Source organism: Mercenaria mercenaria, chromosome 14, assembly GCF_021730395.1.
Source record: "Mercenaria mercenaria strain notata chromosome 14, MADL_Memer_1, whole genome shotgun sequence".
NCBI lineage: Eukaryota > Metazoa > Mollusca > Bivalvia > Venerida > Veneridae > Mercenaria > Mercenaria mercenaria.
Genome location: NC_069374.1, coordinates 65,275,543 through 65,298,982, shown reverse-complemented (window position 1 = coordinate 65,298,982; position 23,440 = coordinate 65,275,543). Strand labels below are relative to the sequence as shown.

Sequence of the window (23,440 nt, the reverse complement as noted above, 5' to 3'; positions counted from 1 at the left end):
GGTTTTCGCGTTTCGGCTGGATGTTTTTTAGCAAAGTTATTTCCCCTTGATTATTCAAAAGTAGTAAACTATACCGTCCTTCTTTGTCCGGAGTATTCCTAATGGAGCATTTCTCAGCAATTACTGGCTGGAATTCAGTAAAAATTCAAAGGAAGCTTAGCTCCTTAAAGGGGATGCGAAAAATACTATTATCCTCATTTCTCGGTCGAATGACTTTTCACCGAGTTTTTACCCTTTGGTTATTCAACAGTAGTAAACTATAGCTCCACTCTTGTCCAGAGTTTACCTCAGAAATCACTGATTGATTTAAAGTGACACTTTATAAGCAGCTTCACCCCCAAGAGGAGATGCGAGGTTTTGATTTGCAGTAATCATACTTCGAGGGGCAGCCATCGGTTTTACCGATAGTTTTTAGTTGCCTTTGTATATGAAGATTACCTGCTGTAAGTACATTGTCATTGGTGTTTTAAGGGCCGTTTGATGAAAAATAGATATTAGGTATACGTTTCAACAGGCTATCACTCAAGGCCTGCATTTTATAATTAGCTTTTGTTATTTTCTCTGCCATAAACACATTATCTTTAGTTTGATATATACTTTCATATTATGCACTTTGTTCCAACTATTCGACAATACCAAAATAGTGCCATATGTTTATGTTGCAGCAAAGATGACTTGACAGAATACATCCTTTTAGATCCACAATGGTTAATTGATGCCTTTAAGAGTGTGATTACTGCAGAATCATTTTACTTACGTCGGAGTAATACACGGAAAGAATGGATAGAGTTCAAGGAAACAGCTATGTTAAAACCTGTGTTGATTGGTACAATTTTAAATCTTACATATTATTGTTTGACCAAAGTTTTCGCATTAGCCTTATAAGTATTTCATCAATGTACATGTTCTATTGGTAATGTTTTGATTCTGTAGTATGTCATCATTAGAGAGAAATGACGATAGGAAAAACCTTTGAAATACAACTTTTGTGTTTTTACTTACTTAAACGTCACTACTATGTTTCTATGATAGCTTATCATAAAGTTTAATCAGGTGTAATAGGTTATCTTCTACAAGGGTTTTAAAGACAATTTACTTATTTGTATATAATGTCCCTATTTACTTATCGGACACGTGGTGCATTTCGTTTTGCGGTAATTCTTTTACACGTGATTTCATACATGAATATAAATGTACTGTGAAATCATTTAATTTCGTCGGCACAAAATTTCGTGGTTTTGGCCAAAACGGCTGTTTCGTGGGGACGTAAATTCGTGGATTTTCAATTTTTGAAATAAAATCATAATTTCCACAGGAATAGATCTACTAGTACTTCTATTCTTACATGGGAAACCTACACGTGTCAAACAGCGCTACCTGGTCATGGTTACCGAATTTGCAATCTACGCCTCGGGAGATTAGCGAGTGAGCATGTGCCAATTAACGACCGCGTTATCTATAATTATACGACCCCTAATTTGCAAAACTTTATAAAACTGTGAAGCATTCAATGAGAAAAGTTTGCGCCTATTAACAAGTGTCAAAATTGTAGCAACTTGCACAATTAGCATTCATAATCGAAACAAACATAAAGTTGATAATTTGATCGTGTTTTAAGCAAGAACTACTTATTGTACAGCAAATTGAAACAAACTTTGATAGATTAAAGTAATGTAGTACTAGTATAGCCATAAACTGGTCCGATTTTTTAATTTTTTTTTTTTGCAAAATGAATGCGCATCTGCATCTAAAATTACAAGCTGTTGAACTTGTGCATGTGTTATTTCCTACCGAGAAACGTGTAATGTGAATTAGATATTAATGCATCGGATACAAATCTAACAGTTAATTTGTAATATTTAGTAGTTCCAAAGTCGTAGTATTTTACTACATGTCAGTAAAAATAAAGGCTTGTGTATAAACATTGCATAGCGGGGCCGAAAAAAATCAAATAACAGCCGTATTCTAGTGTGGTTGGCACGTGACGCTACGTCAAACTCCCATTTTTAGTATCAACTTTCACTTTCATGTCATAAACAAACCACGGGTACATTTCTAAATGAAATAGTCGGTTTTGTTTCCACGCATACTTATGTTTATCATTTATGGAGTCTCCGTAAACTACACGAAAGCTGCAGGTTAGTACTGCCGCATGCATACAACTACGGATAAGATCAACGGCTATGTTGTCTGTTTTGGCGACTTTGCGTACAATTAAAGATCAATCTGACTAAAGTACATCTCCTATTACGCTACGCATAGGATCTGAAAACGACCTATTCATGGCCTCGTTCTGACGACCCTTCCGCTAGCCAATCAGAGCTTGGCTTACAACATTTTGCAAATCTACCTGTAGCCTTGATTTTTGATATTTACAATTATTATGTCGTATTGTGTCAGATGGACGGTTAGCTCAGTCGGTAGGCCACCCTTTGTAAGCGAGGGGTCCCGGGTTCGAGCCCTGAAAGATCAGCATATTTTTCTTACTCTTTGGCATTCGAACAAGTCGTCTGATTGGTTAAAATAAAAATAGCGATACTGGAAATCCAAAATATACAGAAGACGTATGTGAATGGGTCGTTCTCAGATCTTCGTTTAGAAGATCAAGTACTTTAGTCAGATTGAATTAAAGATTATCGCGGAAACAATTTGTTCGTTGGGACTTAAATTCGTGGTTGAGCTTAACCACGAAATCCACGAAAATTAATCCCCCACGAATAATAATGATTTCACAGTAGTTCAAGTGATAGCTTTTTCATTCACTTTAGCTTATTCAGTGTAAAACTAAGTCCCTGTGAAAGTCATCCAAAAGAACTTTGGAGTGTCACTGTTTCTCCACTTCTACTACACAAAGTTCTTTTGAAACGATTCAAATTCTAGTGTACAGTTTTAACAGTATGCCATGTTTGTAGTCTATAAGGGCAAATTAATATTCTATCTACAAAAAGAATGTATAACATTACCTGTTTTATTCACATTCTACGTGCCGTATGATATGACATCACTATCAAATTATCGAAGAACAATCAGACTAAGTACTATGGTTCAAATCAACAATTATGCCTAACATTCAACTTCCTCTTAGAGTGTATCTTTCACAACACTTTTCAGAGAAAAAATAAACTTTGATTGAGATGGTCCTTGTTTTAACACAGTTTGATACCTCTCCCGTAGGCAAATGAGATATTCTTTCCTACATATTTTCCGAATAATTTCTAGATATTTTTATCATTTTTACCATAATTTAAAGATCTTTTCGGCTGACGTGTCGGGCAACTTAAATTCTGCAGTAGATCACATTCTGGATTACCAGTGGTTGGATTGAGGCAAATAAAATGCCCGGGATTAATGGTGAGATTTTGAATGAATATCGTCTCCCACATATACAAGCGGTCATGGATTTATCACAGCTTCTTTCGAGCCAAGTAAGAACATCTCCTTCGTAAAAACACGTATTCCACTCCAACTGTTTTCTCCACAGATTTTGAAACAATATATTTCCCTTGAACGTCGCTGGTAAAACTAATCCGGGTAAAAAAAACAATGGTTATTTCTCTCAGAACAATCCTCGTTGTGATACTTGTATCTCCTGTGCCTGTAACTGGCTTTAATGACAGCCTATCATTCTTCTTATTCCACACCAACCATAATACTTTCATTGTTTCGCCTTCTGCTCTTCAACTTGAATGTTTTCGATTACACTTTCACTGTTAGATACCCATTCAATGAGGTTCATAGCATTACGATATCATCGACAGAATCTGTTCCAGAATTGACGTTGTTTTATGTTTTACCTATGTTGATTTTCAATATCATTATTGTACGTATCAAGGTAATGCTCCACTGTAGCTCCCAGCGGGAATGGGCTTGAAATAATTCCAAAAATTAAGTCTGTTTTCTCTATATCAGATGTTATGCCTATCTTGGGTAGCTTGAACCTCTCAAGAATTCCACAAAGGTCTTGAAGTACTAAAGGCCCTCTATACAAGCTTTCATTTTCACTCTTTTCGTCCGACTTTGACGTTCCTGAGGCATAAAACACTAGTCTTAGATTTGCGATATATGATGTCTGATTCCAGTTTGTGAGTTTCTTTCAAACTTGTCGATCATACTTTGGATAGCTGTTCTTCTATAACAGAGTCATATTCTTCATTACCTCAGGCTTATCTTAGGTTTCTAGACACAAGTGATCTCAAACGACAAACAGCAAGACCACGGTTTTCCGGAATTTCTGAATTCACACCTCCAAGACATAATCGCGTAATATCTGCCATCTTTAAACACCAGCGTATCCTTAAATTTCTATATGGCCACTTCCTCATCGCAACTTTTCATTTGCTCCTCAATCTTTTCGACATTCCAGAAATCTTGTTATTCTGGTGTAGTTGAAACAGACTGATCTACACTTAACACTGTCTCAGTTTTTCGATGTTGTTTCCATATTTCGTGATTTACCCCGTTACAATCTACCCCAGCATTGAAGATAACAGATACAATTCTGGCTGTACCTCAATTTATGGCCAAGTATTACGTTAGAGTTATAGTCACTTCCGATAAGCAGGCCAATGGTATCTGTTATCACTTCTGTAGGCACTGTATCTGCTAGACAAAGATTCTATATCAGTGAGTTGAAATTTCACTATCATAAATGGTTAGTGGCCTCCTTTGGATTGTACCAGCGATGTTCGGCACAATGTTAGCGGTGATATTCATTTACCTTCTTTTTAATTTAAAGACTCTATAGTTTTCACTCAGTTTTATTACGTTACGTCAGTTCCGGTTTTGTATTTCAAATGTTGTTATACACTCAACAAAATTCCTAATTGGTCAATTTATATAGTATTTCTATTTTGTTAATAATGCATGTATTCACACGAAATTTCACATACCGACATTTGAATAGGTACTGCAGCTAATTATTGATTTATTTTTGGCGACTTACAGCCAAAGTAATCGCATTAGGCGTTTTGACTAACATTACATATTTTGCACGTGCAGAGCATGTGCACCAACATGCACGTTTTCGTTTACACTGACGAAAGTCCTACTAGAAAAACACATATCATTGTGAAAATGACACAAAAGCAACGTGATCGAGCTGTCGGAATGTTGCTAGCCGGGACACATTTACGACACGTGTGCAACTATTTTTGCAGTTTCAAAGGAATTTTGATATAATTTGTTTGTAGCTGTTACTTTGATGGTTATTTCCATTTTTAACCTTATTCCCGTTTACAAGAACCTTCAATCGTTGGTTATCTACCATCCGCGCTATTTTGACAAAATTTAACCCAAGGACAATTCATTGAAGTGACCGATTTTGAGTTTTGTTGTAAAATTCCGACAGCCCGGGCGCATTGCTCTTGTGTCAATTTCACAATGATATGTGTTTTTCTAGTAGGACTTTTGTCAGTAATGCCAAAAATGTTCACTAACAAGTGCATATTGGTGCGCTTGCCCTGCACGTGCAAAATATGCAATATTGGTCAAAACGCCTAATGTGGTTACGCCGGCCGTGAGTTGGCCAAAAATAAATCAATAATTAGCTGCAGTACCTATTCAAATGTTGGTATGTAAAATTTCTTGTAAATACGTGCATTATTTACAAAATAGTAATACAATATAAACTGACCAATTAGGAATTTTGTTAAGTGTATTATGAGACGCCATGATGTAGAGTAATTCTCGGATTTTATCATTGATAAAGGCCTTAAGGCCGAAACTTTAATAAAACTGAGTGAAAACTAAAAAAAAAATAAAAAAATAAAAAAGATAAAACTGTGTGAAAACTATAGAGTCTTTAAACATTTGGTACCCCTTAGGGTAAATACTGTTTTTAATTTTATATTCACTTTTCTAGACCCTATGTTTAGCACTTTGCTCCTGTCACTTTCCAAAGGTGACCAACCTTATTTCTTGTTCATTTATCTTTTCAAGACTAAGATATTTTGCTAATTGTTTCGTAAAATATGTCCGCTTGGACCCTGAGGCCAGTAAGATTCGCACCATTTGACCACGAAGCGTGTCCGGATTTACAACTTGTGACATTGCAGTTTGCATCAATACCATCTCGCTAGACGTTAGAAGTGCATTTCTTAAACTTCCTGAACAAACTGAGGCTCATCCACGATTTCTCCTGAGACATGTATGCTCTCTTGTACAACAATATTTTTAAACTTCTAGAGACACAGACTCCTGTGGTGAATATTAATTTGCATGCAGTACACATATACTCTTTTACTTTTACATTCGTTTGAGAAAATGACCTTCCCTTAGACACTTATAGCAACTATATTTCAAACACTCTTTTCTCCCTTTTAGTTTTATGGTTCGGAAATGCAGACATTCATCACTCCAGTGAGCTTTGGGACAGTATCTACATTTTCTGCATACTTCTTTGTTTGCTTGCTGAGGTTTCGTCTTGTGATGTATGGTCAGTAGTGCTTCAGCAGAACTCCTGTAGTGCCCTCGTTGGCAGGGTTCATTTTGCGTCCATGTAATTGACCTAACTCCACTGTTACGCTTCAGAAACGACGGTTTCAATTTCTCCTTTTCGTATTTCTCTGCTTTTTCACAGGGGCGACCACGTAATCAAATCTCTTAGTAACTCTTTCAGCTTTGTTACAGTCCATTTGCTCTTCTTTCCCTTTTGAATTGCTAAGTGTCGGGTTACACTGCTTGGCAACTTTATACCCTGTTTACGCACTTCCAAACTCCTAAGATGTTTGTCCTGAGTATCGAGTAGGTACTTAGAACTATCAACAGAATCACCGGGTGGCTTTAAATTGATAATTCTGCTGTAATGGAAACTACTATTTCCCGTAAATCTGCACACTTTTCCCTCAGAATGTTGGTCGCGACCTTGTAATTTTCATTGAACAGACTCAACCCAGTTATCGCACTTCTCGCTTCGCCTGTTAGCTTGCTCCTGGGGTAACTAAACTTCTCTATATCAAAAAGGCTATTATCATTAGATGCACTGACGAATCAAACGACTGCCAGAATTCTATCCACTTGAGCATTTTTCCACAAAATACACTTACTTTTAACTTTGGAACCTTAACTGCTGTCTTCTGTTTCGATTATGCTTTTTGAATTCTCACTAACTCCTTTTGAAGTTCTAACTGTATCTCTGATATTTTCTGCATTTCAGATGCATTTCCTTCCCTTATAGTTTTGTTATCATACTCAGTGCTGAGTTACAAAGCTCTGAAACTTCAAGTATTTTATCTATGAATGTTCAATCACTATCTCTAAGAGCAGCTATTACCTTTTCAGATTGGTTCTCTAATTTCACGTTGAAAGTTTGCAGCTTTTTAATATAAAAACAGATACCATTTGACTTTACTCCTAAATCTTCATCATAAAAACCACTATCTTAGATCATAGAAGCGTTTATTACGTCTACCTTAATAGTTTTGCACATTTGGGTAGAATTTTTTTCTACAATGTAGAATTTGATTAAGCTCTATTTTTTCAAAAGTTCAGAACATACCTAGAAAATTCAGCAAATAAAAAAGATAGTGTCGTGTGCTTGATTTTTTTGCTACACTGATTTGAAACATTTGGACCTCACGCAATATTTCATAATGGGAGTCTATGGGAAAATCATAACATTCATATCATTTATGCGAATAGAATTTTTCTACAATGAAGATTTTGATGAAACTTCTCACAGTTGTAAATAAACACATGGCCTATAATTTGGTGAAGTAAAATGTATAGTCCATGTGCTTATTTTTGAGATATATGATCATGATTAAAGGAAACCGGACATATCACGTTAATTCTAAAACATTATTTTGATATTTCCAACGTGCCACATGTTTTAATATCATATTTTGACTTTAGAAATATAGCAACAGTACCATTGTAATAAATTTACTCACAGGTTTCTATTAATTCATAAATGAATTTTCATTTCCGTACGCCGAATCCAGGCTTTATTCTACGTTTTCCGGATAAATGACGTTACGCCATCACTTCCGGTTTTTCAAACGTGCAGAAGTACCTTAAGAACGTTACTAAATCTTGTCCGTCATTCTTTCAAGAATTTCAAACTGGTCATTGTTTTCTTTTCTGTGAAGCCGTATATCCGAAATCACTTTATTCGAATTCTCAATACCCATTTAATATTCTTTTCACTTTATACAGAATGTTTCACTTATCACGAAATATTTCATGTAAATTTACCGGGTTCCGGTGCCACGTCAGTGTGGTAGAGTATTCATGCCTTTTAAATTTGGCCCTTTAACTTTCTCTATCAACACAAAAAGGAAACAAACACTTTTATCAAAAATTCAGTAACCTTTAATTCCTATAATACTTTATATCTTAACGCAGCTTTTATTTTTCATAGATTTCACTGTAGCTTATCTTTTAATTCCAACTGATCTCAACACTTAAGTTCAATATTTTCGAAGTACATGTATTTATAATCATATTACCCGCCAAAGCATGACGAAAGCATGTATTTTACGTGAACAAAGAAATTATATAACAAGAATAGGAGTATAATACCATACAATTTAAAGTAGTGTGCATTATCAAATACTGGGAGTAAAGTGTAAAATTAATATTTTAAAGAGAAAACTAGCAAAACTATATATCGTAGGAGAAATAACTACACAAAACTTTCACGACAGATTTAAAGGTCGCGTAATTGATATAGATAAAAAGTGTTCATGAGAAATACTCATTAATGAAATATTGAAATACAAATCAACAAAAACATTAAATCGTTACGTTTAATCTATTGACCATAATACCTTATATTCACGTGACATTATATATTGTCTGCATATTTTGCTACCACAACAAACTTCACGCTGAAGTTAATTATTTTTCAAAGTAAGTACAATAAACCGTATTTGGGTTCATTATTTGTTATTTTACAAAAATGAAGTATATATCATTCAAAAGATTGTTATATTCATTGCGAGAAAGATAGCGTTTGAACCTTAAGTTTCATATGAATGGTTTTTAAAAATTAATTGCTTTAAATAAAAGCATTTACTGCACATTAACACATTTTATGTAGAAAATAGAAGGGGAAAGATTGACGAAATGATGGCATTATATACGTCTGGGCGTAGGACAAAATAAAATTATAAATTTATCTGAAAAATAGCATGTGATGAATAAAATGTTGAACACGGATAAACTTTTTCCACCTAAAGATTCCTAATTTTAGGTCTTTTGTTTTCAAGTAAAATGTGTACAAGCCCTTCTTAATCTGATCACTATCGATTACCAGCTCGGAATGATCAGCCTCTGCTGTGCATCAAAAACAATATATATATTTGTGTTGTTTGTGTTTTTTTCTCTATGACGCACCTACGAAGAAATTTCAGAAACCGTTTCGTCAGATCGGAAAAAAAGCTGAGTATCGATATGAATAAGAAGTAAATAATGAACATATGCAAAATGAAGATAGAAATAATATCAATATAAAAATATTAGAAAAAGGGAACACAAAGAAAACGGATAGGAGAAATGAATAAAAACAATTTTTCTGTAAAAAATTCGTTTTGAGGATACCTATTTATAAAATTCGAGTTTAGCATATGTTGCGGCGGCGGTATCCACATTTTACCCGACTGAACAATTCATAACATTTTTTTCTGTAAAAAATCGTTTTGAGGACACCTAATTGTAAAATTCGAGTTTATCATATGTTGCGGCGGCGGTATCCACATTTTACCCGACTGAACAATTCTTATATCAACATCTTTGCCTCTTAAAATAAAAGAAATACATAAAATACATGCCAAAATAGTGTACTAGTAATATGAATTGCTGTTTGTTCAGCTATCATGAAATGGACACGTCTTTGCGTTAGTAAGCACAGTTATCACGTTATCTTTAAGCTAGAATTGATTTACTAGTATGTTTTAATCCCCCGCCATGAGTGATTAGCGGTTATAGGAATGGTCTCCGTCCGTCCTTCCGTCCGTCTGTAACACTTCCGTGTCCGCTCCATATCTCCTAAACCCCTTGAAGGATTTTCATAAAACTTGGATCAAATGATCACCTCATCAAGGCAATGTGCCGAACTCACAAGTCAGCCATGTCGGCTCAAAGTCAAGGTCACAACTCAAGGTCAAACGTTTTAGCATTTCATTTCGTGTCCGCTCTATATCTCCTAAACCTCTTGAAGGAATTTTTAAAACTTGGGTCAAATGATCACTTTATCAAGACGATGTGTAGAACTTATGAGTAAGCCGTGCCGGCTCAAGTTCAAGGTCACAACTTAGAGTCAAATGTTTGAACCTTCCATTATGTATCCACTCGGTATCTCCTAAACCCTTTGAAGGATTTTTATCAAACTTGGGTCAAATGATCGCCTCATCAAGAACTCATGAGTCAGATATGTCAACTTAAGGTCAAGGTCACAACTCAAGGTCAAAGGTTTGAGCTCTGTATCTCCTAAACCCTTTGAAGGATTTTCATGAAACTTGGGTCAAATGATCACCTCATCAAGACGATGTGCATATTTTACGAGTCAGCCATTTCAATTCAAGGTCAAGGTCACAGCTGAAGATCAAAGGTTTACCCTTTAACTATCCATAACAGTGGCGGGGGATCTAGCTGTCTTTCAGACTGCCTTGTCCATTATAGTTACTAGTTAAGAAACCTTACTCTAAGTAATATATTCCGTGTTTCTTATTTTAGATGCAGTCTGGGAAAAGGGCGGCGAAGACAATGGTTACAACAAATATAGGAACCTGTTACTGACTTACATGGAACATTTAGGATTGGTGGCTAGACCAGTACAACAAAAGGAACTTTCAGTGAGTGTAAATGAAAGTAATTGAAAATCCGTGTCAGACACGTTTGCAATTTAATAATATCGTATAGAAACTTCTCTGCATTTCTCCTTTTCCAGTAATGCATTCTGATATTGGGGCCTCCGGGGCCGCGTGGTTAAAATCGCCTACTTCGAATCACTTGCCCCTCATCGATGTTGCTCCGGGCCTCACTCGGGGCGTTGAATTATTTTTATGAGGAAACCTTCCAGCTGGCTTACGGTAGGTCGGTGGTTCTACCCAGGTGCCCGCCCGTGATGAAATAATGCACGAAGTGGCACGGCGATCTTCCTTCACCGTCAAAGCTGGAAAGTCGCCATATGACCTATTATTGTGTCTGTGCGACGTTAAACCCAACAAAAAAACGTTCTGATATTTGTAACATGTCCACGGATAATGATGTACACGCCGATCACTAATATAACGTTGACAAAACAGGAAAAATGAATATCGTAGAATGAACCATATCGATATCTTGATAAATTTGCAATATATTGACAAAATATGGTAAAATCATACTACAAATAGATCAATGTACATCGATATGAATTTGTTGCTGTTCTCGTTACATTAAACACAATTTGTATGGTGGTTCCAGTGACATTACTTCTGTTAAACCCTCTCAGTTATGTTTTTAGAAATGTACTCCATTTTTGTGCCCCTTCCCCCAAATATTCTACATAGCACTGATCTATTTATATTTCTCTTTTATTAAAGGTCAAAGACTGGTATTTTGTCCCATGCGTGCTGAGACAACGTCCTCCAGAAGAAGTAACCTCTTATTGTGATTCTACACATTGCAAGTCTACAAGTAAACTCTGCTATACGACGGCTGGAAGATTCTTGCCAGCTACGGTGTTCAACAAACTACTAGCTGCATGTCTACAAAGATGGCCATTATCAAAAAGAAATGGAAAATACATGATTTTCTGTGGAGGCGCTATTTTTATATTGGAAGACAATCACTTTCTTAATATGTTCCTGTATGACCACGTAATGCAGATCTGGATAACACGGCGGGGTGGACAGTTTCCAAATATTTCACTGTGTAAGGAAACACAAGCCAATGTCGAATATATAGTGAAAACAAGAATCAGAATGCACAGCGAGATCATACGGTTTGTTAAATGTCCAAAAGTTTCTATGTACTCAAACGAAAACATGGTTAAGTTTAAACTCAGTACACTGGAAATCATTTGCTATTGCCAGGATTCCGTACATGTCGTTCCGTATGATGATTTGACTAAATACTGGTCGTGTGATCAAGGTACAATTCACTCACGTAGTAAGTAAAGTTTTGATACATGAGATTGAGGCAAATAAAATATATAAGTTCATATAATATAATATTCAACCACAGAAAGTAACAGTTAAAATGTCTAGGCCTTCTCAACTTAATTTAAAGATTGCCGAATTATATGTTTTATTTACAAGGTATCCTCAGTCAGTACATACGATTTATATACTTTGTATTCCACTTTACCGCATGTTTTGATAAAAGGGAAACTAACAGCCTTAAATCACAAAAACTTTTGCCAGGGAGAATGCTACATCTCTCGCTTTTGCCAGGGAGAATGCTACATTTCTCGCTTGCTTCTTCAAGAAAGATTTTTGTACTTGTTGCATTGCTAAAATATGTGGACCTGTGATGAAACTTGTAAAATTTTATTGAGCAAAGTTTACGTGAGGTTTGGGAATGCAATTTTCAGACAAATAATTGGTATGCCGATGGTAAGTAATTGCGCACCCCTTGTCGCAGATTTGTTTATTTATTTTTATAAAAGAGATTTAATGTTGAGCCTTTCTGCGAATACATACGCAGACATTATTACTGCATTTAATAATACATCACACTATCCGGATGATATTCTTCATACGGATAAGCCATTGTTTGCTCAATTGGCAGATACTATTTATCCCCGGGAGCTCCAGTTAAATAATACCAACAATTTGGATACTACTGCTTCATTATAAGGTTAACATAACTCTATTTATGATAATATTATACATACCAAAATATTTGATTAAAAAGATGATTTTGATTTTATTATTTAAATTTCCCCCATTTTGGACGTGAATGTATCCTATACTGCATCTTATGGGACATATATTTTGTGGTGGACGGATAGCTCAGTGGTTTGCACACTGGCCTTCCAATCCTGAGGTCGGGGTTCGATCCCCGGCAGCTACTCGGGAATTTTCAGAAACGCTTTTCAGTGTTTCCCACCCAACTAGAGGTGTACTGGTCAGGAACCCAGGCAATCCTTGCGTGTATCAGTGCTATACACTGGGCACGTTAAAGAACCAGGCTGTCTATTTAAAACGAGCTAGGCTAAGTTAGCCGGATAAGCCTGTATCTGATTTCTGATCTCTCTGTCGTGGGGGCTTTGTCTCACTCTGTCCCTCTGGTCAGATCGCTCTGTGTCTGTACTAGTAGAGGATGAATTATGCGCCCTGTGTGGCTGCATTTGAACTATGTAAAGCGCCTTTGGCGCTATATAAATCTGGTATAATTTAATGTACAACGCCGGTGAATATACTATGTGTAAAATTAGGCGTTTAATCAAATAAAGCAGTTTCAGTTTCAGTTTTTTATATTACTCAGTTAAATATGTTATTTACTTCAGCCTTATTAGTTTTTAGCTCACCTGAGCCAAAGGCTCATGGTGAGCTTTTGTGACCGCTCAATGTCCGTCGTCTTTCGTCAGTCGTGCGTCGTTCGTCCGTCTACATTTTCTCAAAAAAATTCTTCTTGAAAACTAGTGGGCAGATTTACACCAAACTTCACAGAAATGATCCTTGGGTGGCCCCAAAATTGTTCGAAAAATGAATTTTATGCAGAACTTTGGTTACAATGGCACCCAAAAGGAAAAACTTTAAAAATCGTCTTGTCCAAAACCGCAAGGCAAAGAGCCTTGATATTTGGCATGTGACATCATCTAATGATCCTCTCTTCAGATTTTTCAAATTTTGACCCTGGGGTAAAAAGGAGCCCTGTGCCCCGGCGTTCCATGTTTTACATAGATTTTTATAGGTAAAAACTTTAAAAATCTTCTTGTTTGATACCACTAGACCTAGGCCTTTAATATTTGGTAATAATGTAGCATTGCCTTGTGGTCCTCTACCAAGATTGTTCAAATTGTGTCCCAGAGATGAAAAGGGTCCCTGCCCTGGGGTCCTAAGTTTTACATAGACTTTTATAGGAAAAACACTTTAAAACTCTTCTTGCATGAAACCAAAAGACATAGGCGTTTGATATTTGATATGTTGCATTGCCAAGTGATTAGGGGTCACCTGACTGTGACCTTGACCTACTGACCTACTTTCTTGGTTTTTTTTTAAGATACAGCCTTGAAATTTGGATGACATGCACGTCCGTAACAAAATCGTGTCCGGTCCATATCTCCAGAACCCCTTGAAGGATTTTCATGAAACTTGGATCAAATGATCACCTCATCAAGACGATGTGCAGAACTCATGAATCAGCCTTGTCGGTTCAAGGTCAAGGTCACAACTCAAGGTCAAAGGTTTGAGCCTTCCATTTTGTGTCCGCTCTATATCTCTTAAACCCCTTGAAGGAATTTTATAAAACTTGGGTCAAATGATCACCTCATCAAGACAATGTGCAGAATCCATGAGTCAACCATGCTGGCTCAAGGTCAATGTCACAACTTAGGGTCAAAGGTTTGAGCCTTCCATTTTGTGTCCGCTCTATATCTCCTAAACACCTTGAAGGATTTTCATCAAACTTGGGTCAAACGATCACCTCATCAAGGCGATGTGCAGAACTTATGAGTCTGCCATGTCGGCTCAAGGTCAAGGTCACAACTGAAGGTCAAAGGTTTGAGCCTTCCATTTCGTGTCCGCTCTATATTTCCTAAACCCCTTCAAGGAATTTTATAAAACTTGGGTCAAATGATTACCTCATCAGAATGATGTGCAGAAATTATGAGTCAACCATGCCAGCTCAAGGTCAAGGTCACAACTAAGGGTCGAAGGTTTGAGCCTTCCATTTGGTGTCCACTCTGTATCTCCTTAACCCCTTGAAGGATTTTCATCAAACTTGGGTCAAATGATCACCTCATCAAGAACTCATGAGTCAGCCATGTCAACTCAAGGTCAAGGTCACAACTGAAGGTCAAAGGTTTCAGCTCTGTATCTCTTAAACCCCTTGAAGGATTTTCATGAAACTTTGGTCAAATGATCACCTCATCAAGACGTTGTGCAGAATGCATGAGTCAGCCATGTCAGTTCAAAGTCAAGGTCACAGCTAAAATCAAAGGTTTACCCTTTCACTATCCATAGCAGTGGCGGGGGATTTAGCTGTCTTTCAGACTGCCTTGTTTAAATTGGATGTAACCTGTAGAAATAATTGAGTTCATAATGTTCTGATATGTTCTGATGTAGTTGTAATATTGTCCAAAACACCAAAATAAGTCATCATGAAACTTTCGGCAATATGCACATGTCATTTTCATGTTGATGATGTATACGAAGTTTCAATTGAATTGGATGGAAACTGTAGGAGAAGTTGAGTACACAAGGAAGCGATTATGCTTTCTGGCACATGTGGGTTTTTTTGAAGAATCAGATTAACTGGAAGAATCTTTACAGAGGGTCACCAAAGGGTAATTTGTGTTAACTTAATTTAAAATCAGGCCAGCAGTTTCAGAGAAGATATTTTTCAGTTTCCACTTTATGAATATAGGGAGAAGTAATCACGCCCTCTGTCGGTCAAAGTTTTTGACAAATCAGAATAATTTGACCAATCTTGGCGAAGCTCACCCAAAGATCATTTGTGTGCAATTATTTAACAAGAGCGCCGCCAAGCGGGGCAATATACGCCCGAAGGCTTACATCATAGGATGGGAGCAAAATTTTAAGAACTTGACTGTTGTAGCCCCAAAGGACTGGAACAACAAAAGGAAAACTTCAAAAAACAAATCTAAGTCCACAAAAAAATATTCAAAGTCTACAAACAAATCCTTATCAGGTACAGGTATGTAAAAATACACCTTAAAATTGGAGGTACCATCCATGTTGTACCACAGAAAAGTGGTCTCGGTTTTTCCCTACGGCCAATAATAAAAAAGTTTCAAAATAAGCTATTTATAGTAACATAAAAGGGAAGTCATTCAAAAAAAAATTACTGTAAGTACAAAAATGAGATCTGCCAAATAAAAACAAGTGCACTGCAATGCAGAGCAATATACACAAAGCAAAGTCATATATGACTTTTGACCCATAAGTGTGACCTTGACCTTGAAGCAAGTCATCCGGAACATGCACTCTGCATGTCGTCTTGGTGTGGTGAACATTTGTGTCAAGTTTCTTTGAAATCCTTCAAGGGGTTCAAGAGTTACAGAGCGGACACGAAACAAAGTGATATGACTTTTGCCTCAGAAGTGTGACCTTGACCTTGAAGCGAGACATCCGAAACATGCGCTCTGCACATCGTCTTGGTGTGGTGAACATTTGTGTAAACTTTCCTTGAAATCCTTCAAGGGGTTCAAGAGTTACAGAGCGGACACGAAATTGCTAACGGACAGACGGACAGACGGACGGACGGACGTTCTAACGAAACGGTCTTTATGTGACACCCCCATTGTTCTCTCTATTGTTCTAACAGTCACATAAAAAGAACAAGAGCCATGTTAGACATGGCCAATCCCCCCGCCGGGCATATTATAACTGAAGGCTAAAGTTCCTGGCAAGTTAGTGTCTGAAAGTATTGATTTTGGGGAAAGCTTTGAAGAACCATTTAGTTGTGGTCCGCATCAGGGGTTTTAAAGATGTGGAAGAAAGAATAAGTCAGTGGTGAGGTGGTTTACTGCTAAATTTTATTAATTTTCATGAACAGTATAGCTATGATGTTTTTCTATATGGCTACTGTAAAAAGAAGGAATGGAAAGCTAACAGGGAACACGAGTGCCAGAATGTCACAATATATGTCCGTCGCAGCAAATTTCTTTACTCTTGCAGCTGTATTTGCAAATGGAATTTTAATTTTGTGGTTGTTTAGTAATCATTGTAAGTCTTTTGTTTTTCTAAGTCCACAAAAAACTCCTTACCAGGTAGAGATATCTTAAAATACACGTAAAATTGGAAAGTAACATCCATGTTGTACCACAGAAAAGTGGTCTTGTTTTTTTCCCTACGGTCAATTATAAAAATGTTACAATATAAGTTATTTATAGTAACAACTAAGGGAAGTTAATCTTAAAAAAAAAAAAAATTGCAAGTTCACAAAAAAATTTTTACCAGGTAGAGATTGGTCAAAATACACCTCAAAATTGGATGTAGCATGCAAGTTGTACTACAGAAAAGTGGTCTCGATTTTTCCCTACGACTAGTAATGAAAAAGTTACAATAAAAGCTATTTAAAGTAACAACAAAGGGAGGTAATTCTAAAGAAGGGAACTGCGCATGACACTTCGTCTCATGATGGTGTATAATTGTGCCAAGTTACATCAAAATCCCTCCATGCATGAAGAAGAAATGCTTCGGACAATGTCATTCTTGTATCTGACCTTTGGCCTCTAAGTGTGACCTTAACCTTAGACCTAGGGACCTGGATCTTGCGCATGACATTCTGTCTCATGATGGTGAACATTTGTGCCAAGTTATATCAAAATCCCTCTATGCATGAAGAAGAAATGCTCCGGACAATTTTTTTTAAGAAAAAATGATAAAGGGGAATAACTCAAAAAATAGGCAAGGCAGAGTTATTGTTCTTGCACACTGCACTTCCTCCCAATGTGTTCTATCAGTGTATGAAGTTTGAAGAAAATCCCTCCACTACTTTTGGAGTTATGCTCCGGACAAAATTTTTTAAGAAAATAAGATAAAGGGGAATAACTCAAAAAATAGGCAAGGTAGGGTTATTGTTCTTATACACTGCACTTCCTCCCAATGTGTTCTATCAGTGTATGAAGTTTGAAGAAATTCCCTCCAGTACTTTTGGAGTTATGCTCCGGACAAAGATCGTTGCGGACGGACGCACGCACGCACGCACGGAGAGCATTTGTCACATTAACAGAACGGAATGAATGACATCAAAGAGAAAGTACCCGTTACGCAATCACTTAACCATCATTTCGCGGGCACGGACAGACGGACACCAGCGTCATAACATAATACGTCCCTTCAGGCGTATAAAAATCGGGCTAGCAGTTCCTAAAAATAAGATTTTAGAAACTTTCACTATATGCATATAGGGAGAAGTGACCACGTCCTCTGGTGGCAATGTTTCATGACGAATCAGAATGCTAGTTATTTGACCAGTCTTGGTAGAGGGCTACCCAATAATAATTTGTGTGAAAATATTTCAAAATTACGCAGGCAGATTCTAACAAGAACATTTTTCTATTGTACATATGAAAGGGAAAATGACCACGCCCCTGGCAGCCATGTTTTTTTTTACTTATCGTAAAAATTTAAACAAGTTTTGCAGGTGGAACTTTTCTATGAAACTATTTCAAAATTTGCTCAACGATAAAAAGGAGCTGTCGCTTGAAGATTTCTGTTCTGTTACGTCTGCCTGCCCCAACTTGCAACCTGGTTTGAACAAAGTTGAAAGACGGCCACCTAAGGAACAAGTCCAAGTTTCACCAGTATCCAGATGGTGGTTTCAGAGAAGATGTAATTAGAAGAACATGTTGGCGCTGATGGATTGACAGTTGGACGACAGACAGACAGACGGACAACAGACAGATGACGGATGGTGAGCTAAAATGGAGAATATTAACTCAAGATATATATTCAGACATAAGATTCTCACAATTTTGGCATTTCCATTTTGTGCTAAGTTTCATCTGAATTGGGTGGAATCTTACGTGGAGTTGAGTATATAAGGTACAGATGAAAAAGTAATATTTTTTAGTCAAAACAGGGTCCATAACTCCAAATATCAGACAATATGCACATGCTCACTTAATATTGATGATGTATACAAAGTTTCATTTGAACTGGATGGAAACTGTAGGAACAGTTTAGTTCACAGGAAAATGTGACAGATGGACAGATGGACAGATAGATGGGCGGACAGACTGTGAGTTCAAACACAATATGCCTACCTGGTCTGTCAAACAGAGGGCATAAAATGTGTCACAAATGAAAAAAGTTCACAAATAATCTAGACTATGTAAAAAAATCATATTTAGAACATAGCGTGAAAATTAGTGTTGCACACAGACAGCACATCTTAGAATGATGTATTTGGTCACAATTTCTCATGTATTTTGCTCCACGTCCGTGACTCGGCGGAGTTCTGACATCATCAAAATGGCAACACTTTCAATAGGTTTTGTGTATCTAATGTCAGAAATATGCGTGTTGTGTGTACGCAGAAGATGTTATATTTGTACTAAATTATTCAATAAATTTCAGAAAACAAACGTAATTCATATATCGGACATAAACTTCTTTAACCTAGCCCTTACCTTACAATACCGGTATATATGTGACAAATCGTTAAGTGAAAAATCTGAACACTTAAATCTCGATGACTTATTATATATCAATGACGATGCAAAATGAAAGTAATAGATTTTAATCTTATAACAACTTTTTGGTAATTACGATGTAATCATAAACAGTAAATTGTTAATACCGGTATGTTTTCTTCCCATCAAAATATATTTTTTAAATTCTTATGATTCAATATAATAGTAAACTGTGCCAGTCTATATGTCAAATATAAATATTCTTGAAAGTACTGTTTTTCACTTACGATCTCTTATTTCTGGGACGTCAATAAACTTCCTATAGTCAGCTAAATCTTCCTTGATGGATTGATGAGTTACAGTCGGACAGGAAAAACTCCTATTGACATCTGACCTCCAATTGTGACCTTTTAGGTATCTGAGCTTTGGGGGGCCTTATAATGATTCTACAAACCAAGTCGGATGAATTCCATCAAGATCTATCAAGCGGTGCATGAGAAGTGGATTAGTGCTATTTCTCTAATTTTAGCTCTAGTGGCACCTAAAAGTGGCGAAGTGCCCCATTTGAACAAATTTGGCTTGAGACCTTACAGTGATGCAACAAACCAAGTTTGAAGAAGATCCATCAAGCCGTTCATGACAAGAAATCATTCAAAGTTTTTTCCTATTTCTAGCTTGAGAGGTTGATTAAATAAGCCAATTGTCCTCACTTGAATAAACTTGACAGAGGACATTGCCAGGATGCTACAGACACAGTTTGGTGTAAATCAGACCATTAATTTCAGAGATGATTGATGCTGGACCACTCACCTATATTAATAGCTAAAACAAGAGGGTCATTGACCCTAAAGCATTCACCTGTGTACATGGCTTTTGGTGTGTTTGTATACGTACAGAGTTAGGTTTCTTCTATGTTAGCCTATATTATATTCATGTCACACAATTTTTTAACCTACGGCAATAATTTGAACAATTCCGGTAGACATTACAAATCTGATATCACACGCTTAATATCAAGGCTCTAGCTACTATTGGTTCAGAGAAAAAGATTTTCAAAATTTCTTTTATATAAGCCAGTAGTAAGTACATGTCAGATACAGGGGCGTGGCCATTGTCTGACCTTAGGGCGATAATTTGGACAAGTATGGTAGAGAGTCAAACCCTTATATCACATGTCAAATATCAAAGCTCTAGAGAAAATGATTTTTAAAGTCTGATAGCTGAAAATCTATTTTTAACAAAAAAGGCCCGTATGCTCAATGAACCTGAACCATTTGAACAACTTTGAAAGAGGGCTTCCCATAGATCATTTGTGTAAAACTTCATCAAAATCCATTCATTGGTGTTGGAGGAGATGTTGTGTAAAGAAATTGTTGAAGAAAAGTGACCACGCCCTCGTGCGGCCATGTCTTTTGACAAATCAGAAAAATTTGAACACTATTTGTAGAAGGTCAAACCAGGACAATTTGTGTGAAATTATTTCAAAATCAGGCTAACAGTTTTATACAAGAAGATTTTCTAAGTTTCTACTATATACATAAAGTGACCACGCCCCTTGGCAGCCATGTTTTTTCACGAATCAGGATAATTTGAACAATCTTGGTAGAGGGTCACACAATAACCATTTGTGTAAAATTATTTTAAAATCGGGCTAGCAGTTTCACAAGAAGATTTTTAAAGTTTCTATTATATACATATAGGGAAAAGTGACCACGCCCTCTGGCGACCATGTTTTTTGAAATAATTTAAACAATCTTGGTAGAGGGTCACACAAGGACCATTTGTGTAAAACTATTTTAAAATTGGGCCAGCAGTTTCACAGAACGAGATTTTTAAAATTTCGACTATATGCATATAGGGAAAAGTGACCACGCCCCCTGGCGGCCATGTTTTTTTACGAATCGGAATAATCTGAACAATCTTGGCAAAGGATGACATAAGGACCATTTGTGTGAAATTATTTCAAAATCGGACCATCGGTTTAGGAGGAGATGCCGTTTGAAGACTGCTATTTGTAGCTCTGGTGGCCCCTATGTGCAACCAAGCGGAACAACTTTGGTAGAGGACCATCCAAGGAATGTCCATGCCAAGTTTCATCAAAATCCATTCAGTGGTTTTTGAGGAGATATCTTTTAAACACAATTGTTGACGACGGACGGACGAACGCACGCACGACGGACGACGGACACAGCGTGATCACAATAGCTCACCATGACCATTGCTCAGATGAGGTAACAATTGATGATATTTCAAGTAAGCAAGTTTGAAAGGAATATCACAAAACTGCAAGATTTAATGATATCATAATCTCTTACCAGTACCAGTACTTTTAGGGACACTGGCCATCATATTATTAAACGATTGTCCTTCAGAAACTGGTTTGTGTTGTGGTTCTTCATACCCTTTCAATGTTCTAACGATACAACTTATATTCTGGTCTCTTTTTGAACCTGACATAAAAGTGAAATATAAGTAAAATTTACATTTTAATGAAGTTCCTCTGCTGTAGCTTACCCTTACCTGAGCACCAAAAATATTTCTTTTAGCTATGTTTGGTTTGTTTTTTTTTCTAAGACATATTACCTTTTAATGATTTCAGAGATTGCAAAATGTATGTATGGTAAACATAATGTTCGTGACAAAATTTACATCAAGTACATGTAATACCAAATAAGTTAGAACATATGATATATCTACTTTTTATGCTACTCTAACATATAATCTTAAAGTATTGTTAAACGCTACAAAGTTTGGACTTGTGACATTTTTGTAAGACAATTTTTAATAGACATTTTTGTCAGGTCTCAGAATACGTTTTCCCCGTTTATTGGAATTTCCATGGGAATTAATTGTGTGCCACTTGTTTTGCAGACTTGATATCATACTGCTATGTTATGTTTATCGCATAATAAGCAGGCAGATGTTATCAATGCCCTTTACAGCAGTTACACTATTAGGACGATTTATTGAACTTGGATTAGAGAGCTTCTGTTGAAAAAGCTAATAATGCGGATACCACTGCTTCGTTTAAAATTCTTTTTCAGATTCACATCTTTCTATTTAAAACTAGATTATGTCCACGGGTGTCCCCACTCCTGTCACTGTACATGGTTTTCATGTTTATAAAATGTGGCTTAAAATGTGATTGACCATCTTTAAAGCAGATTTAATGGGAAAGAATGTGCTGAACATTGTCAAAATTTAATGTTCTTCACATATTTTCAACTATTTTCTGCTAATATCGACCAAAATACCCATACTTGGGGATATTTTTGGTGATCCTTAGGGTTCCTTCCTTACCTTGAAGTTAGTAGAGTGCATAATTTGCCTTCTGCAAATGTTGTGAGATATGCCAGGTTAACATTAAACCGTTACATGCAAGACAAGAAAGAGCAATATCAACATCTATTTTCATCGCACGTAACCGTTACCTTGCAGATAGCTATTGCCACGACTACGTTATGATACGTATAAAACAAGAGCTGTCGGAGGACAGCAACACTAGACTCTTTGAAAGCCTTGTCACTACCAAAAAGTTAAAATAATGAAAATAAACTAGAGGTTGTTTCTCACGAAAAACATATGACTCCCACTACTTATCATGCAGAAATTGTAAAATGCCACAAATTAGTTGTGGTAACTCCTGTAAAGTTTGTTGGAATTCCAACCAGTGGTAAAGGAGAAGTAGCACAGAGCAAATAATTTGACAAATCAAGGGTCATGACTCCGCTGAGAATAATTTAGTCAGAACTTGACGATGATATGCACAAATACGTTTCACACTAATCACACGTGAGGCTTGGTGAAATTCAGCCTAAATGTATGTGGCAAGTAGTGTAAACACTGTGAAATATGACAAATCGGAGATGGTTACTCTGCTGAAAATTACTGAACCAGGCCATGCCTATGATATGTACAACAATACTTGGCTGTAAGGTTTGTTTGAAATTTGCCCAGTGGTGTAAGAGAAGTTGCCAATTTATCATACAATTTGACAAATAAAGGGCCATAGCTCTTGTCACTGATCACTCCTGTATTAAAGGTTTGGTGGAAATCCACCAAATTACATGTTTATAAGAGAAGTGGCTGAAACATAATAACTTTTGATGAATCAAGGGCGATAACTCTGTGGAAAAACATCAGAATGATACATATCCATCATATGCACAACTAGTCTTGTCCTTTTTA

At 36.6% G+C, this 23,440-nt stretch overlaps 2 protein-coding genes across 3 annotated transcripts in view; one reads left to right on the top strand and one right to left on the bottom strand.

The window, feature by feature from the left end:
* Positions 1–12,431, top strand: part of LOC128548551 (probable serine/threonine-protein kinase pats1) — a 53,620-nt gene extending 41,189 nt beyond the window's left edge. The window contains exons 7-9 of the mRNA XM_053523740.1: positions 666–826; positions 10,675–10,793; positions 11,526–12,431. Of these exons, the coding sequence (XP_053379715.1) occupies positions 666–826; positions 10,675–10,793; positions 11,526–12,101 (856 nt within the window). The 3' untranslated portion in view covers positions 12,102–12,431. The remainder of the gene's footprint in view (positions 1–665; positions 827–10,674; positions 10,794–11,525) is intronic.
* The window catches only part of LOC128548550 (uncharacterized), a 351,915-nt gene extending 330,086 nt beyond the window's left edge, over positions 1–21,829 (bottom strand). The window contains exon 1 of one of the 2 annotated variants that reach the window (XM_053523737.1): positions 21,568–21,829. In XM_053523737.1, the coding sequence (XP_053379712.1) occupies positions 21,568–21,709 (142 nt within the window). In that variant the 5' untranslated portion in view covers positions 21,710–21,829. The remainder of the gene's footprint in view (positions 1–21,567) is intronic. The other variant, XM_053523738.1, reaches the window with a different exon arrangement.
* Between the last annotated feature and the right edge of the window lie 1,611 nt (positions 21,830–23,440).